The sequence below is a fragment of the Trachymyrmex cornetzi genome, unplaced genomic scaffold, assembly GCF_001594075.2.
Source record: "Trachymyrmex cornetzi isolate Tcor2-1 unplaced genomic scaffold, Tcor1.1 scaffold422, whole genome shotgun sequence".
NCBI classification, from domain to species: domain Eukaryota; kingdom Metazoa; phylum Arthropoda; class Insecta; order Hymenoptera; family Formicidae; genus Trachymyrmex; species Trachymyrmex cornetzi.
In genome coordinates, this window is record NW_017298983.1 from 620061 (window position 1) to 622545 (window position 2485).

The following is a 2485-nucleotide window of genomic DNA, read 5'->3' on the forward strand; positions in this document are numbered from 1 at the left end:
TTTAGTTACCGTTATCTTTAACATAAATGTGTCTTAAGATTATAGTTTTAGAAAAGTAGAGCAAAGAATGTTTGAAAATAATGTACAGAACTTATTATTTTATAAGTTTATTTAGAAATATATAAAAATAAATTACATATAGCTACCACATATATACACATAAATATGCAGAGAGCATTTCTGTTATATAAACAAACTAAAGTTATATTTTTAAGAAATATTCTTACATTAAGTCGTTTTGTGTCCCAACAGTATTTCAAATGTTTTATCTCATTCCTTGCAAATCTCTAATAGCAATAAGAATTAACTTAATATGAGCGTTGGTTCTTGCAATCGCTTTCCGTAAATTCGCTATTTGTTGCTCAAGTAACGTGATCCGTATATTTATAACGATTAAAGCTTCATTCAAAGTGAATTCAATATAATGTCCTAAACCAACATCCAATAAGATCTTGGAAGCATCTGGAACATGTGCTTGAATAAAGAAATTATTTCCAATATCAACTTTGGTCTTGAAACCAGTTTTTTCAACGTTTGTATTTTGAAACGTCGTTATCACTGATTTCAATTGTAAAAATTCGGCGACGTCAGCATGTTTAGTGTCAAGCTTTTCGGCTAGTTTTGCAAGATCGGCTTTCAGCACGTCATTTATGAAGGTCTCAAATTGTAAGATCTTCTGTTGAATTTGTGGATCCATAATTAAGCTCTTGCACTACAAAATACGAAAAATGAGATTAGTTTACATATATGTATATAAAACGTAGTGGATGAAAAATTTAAATATTAAAATCAACTAATATGTTAATAATCAGCTGGTTAGCAAGGCACTTCTATTATGAAATCACACAACGAGTGCTTTGTTCATAAAATTCTTTGGCTGAAATTGAACCCAACATAAATAGTCTCCTGCATTGTTGTGTTCAATGAAAAATTTCTACCTTTTAAATTCTTCTTCAGTCCCCAAAGATATGAAAATCGCACGGCGACAAATCTGAACTACAGACAAGATGCTCCAATATTTTCCCACCGAAACTGTGCCATGTAATTTGCACATCTCTGGAGATTTGTACCCTGATTTTATAATTTTTAACAACAGTGTCGATATCATTATATTGTGGTTACATAGATAGTATACTTGGTAAAAAAAGCTGGACAACAATAATGTAACGATACTGAACTGTCGTTACAGAATAAGTATACTGAAGACGAATCTGAAAGGCAGAAAATTTCCGTTAGACACAGCAATGCAGGAGACTGTTTGCAGGTGGGTTTGATTCTAGTAGCCTAAGGAATTTTCTGAATAGAGCATCCATTGGTTTCACAATAAAAAAGTGCCTTACCAACTATGATGATTATTTAACAAGTTAGTTGATTCCAATATCTGAATTTTGTATCCGCTACATTTTATTTGACTGCTAATATGTATAAAGAATAGCTTGTTTATAAATAGATTTAAATAATATGGTGTTCGGAACGCAAAATATCCATGCGGTATACAATCGTGTAGAGGTCTAGAGTAAGGAATGAAGAAAACAAAGTATAAAAAAATATGTAATACATTAAACAAAAAAACGTCATCAAACATATCTCACTAGAAGAATAGGTTATGTTACATCTAACAATTATGCACACATGTTTTGTTTACATTTTGTTTTGTATATGATACCAATATCACTTACATTGTCGGATTTAGAATAAAATGTGCCAGAATCAAAGAAAATCAAACTATAAATCCTTTTAGTAAACACAACGGCATTTTTACACTATATTGTGACAATCTGACCATGCGTCGCATTATGCGAAATTTTGATCTAGCGGAATCATCAACAAACAACACGTTCAGTAATGGTGAAGCAACAGCTGCTAAGGAAGATTCCGATCAGATTCTAGTCCGTCAATTTTTTAGATAAAAAAAATATTTCTTTAAGACCCGGTTGCACCAACTTTACTGCGAAATTTAAAACTCTCTCTATCTCGTTTTAAAACCGAAAAGAGACAGAGACAAAAAGAGTTTTAAGCTTTGCTTAAAATTAAAGTAACTTGGTGCAACCGGACCTAAAAATCATTAATTCTTGTTGTATACATTTTCTACTTTTAATTATTCATTTCATATATCAATAATTTTTTATACCATGCATATAGTATAAAAATGCATCAAATATTAAGTGTTGAACTTAATTTCTGCTGTTTTTTCGTCTCCAAAATTGATTTGTTTCGAAAGGAAGATGAATGAATACCTTAATCAAAGTAATTTCCTCCATTTTCTACTACTTTTTCCCATCTCTCTAGCAACTGGGCAATCCCACGACGGTAGAACGCGGTGTCTTTCGATCCATTCATCCACCCATTTTTGGACTTCGTTGTGACTGGAGAAGTGTGTGTCCGTAAGTGTTGCATCGATCGGAAGCGATGGTAATCCGACGGTGCCAAGTCTGGAGAGTACGCTGGATGCGGGAGAACTTCCTATTAAAGCTCTAGAAGTGCC

The 2485-nt window shown here is 32.4% G+C and overlaps 1 protein-coding gene across 3 annotated transcripts; it reads right to left on the reverse strand.

Annotated features, from left to right (window-relative positions):
- Window positions 1-242: 242 nt before the first annotated feature.
- On the reverse strand, window positions 243-1787 carry Uxt (Uxt prefoldin-like subunit). 3 transcript variants are annotated; one of them, XM_018512684.1, is made up of 2 exons: window positions 1680-1787; window positions 243-712 (listed from the first exon to the last, which is right to left on the reverse strand). In XM_018512684.1, exon 2 carries the CDS (start codon window positions 695-697, stop codon window positions 266-268), a length of 432 nt encoding a protein of 143 aa, XP_018368186.1. In that variant the 5' UTR covers window positions 698-712; window positions 1680-1787; the 3' UTR covers window positions 243-265. The 3 variants fall into 3 exon arrangements, with proteins under 3 accessions (XP_018368186.1, XP_018368187.1, XP_018368188.1); XM_018512685.1 differs by lacking the exon at window positions 1680-1787 and adding an exon at window positions 1341-1544; XM_018512686.1 differs by lacking the exon at window positions 1680-1787 and adding an exon at window positions 939-1330.
- Window positions 1788-2485: the final 698 nt, after the last annotated feature.

Coding starts and splice junctions, on each gene's coding strand:
- Uxt (XM_018512684.1), bottom strand. CDS start 697: ATGGATCCACAAATTCAACAGAAGATCTTACAATTTGAGACCTTCATA.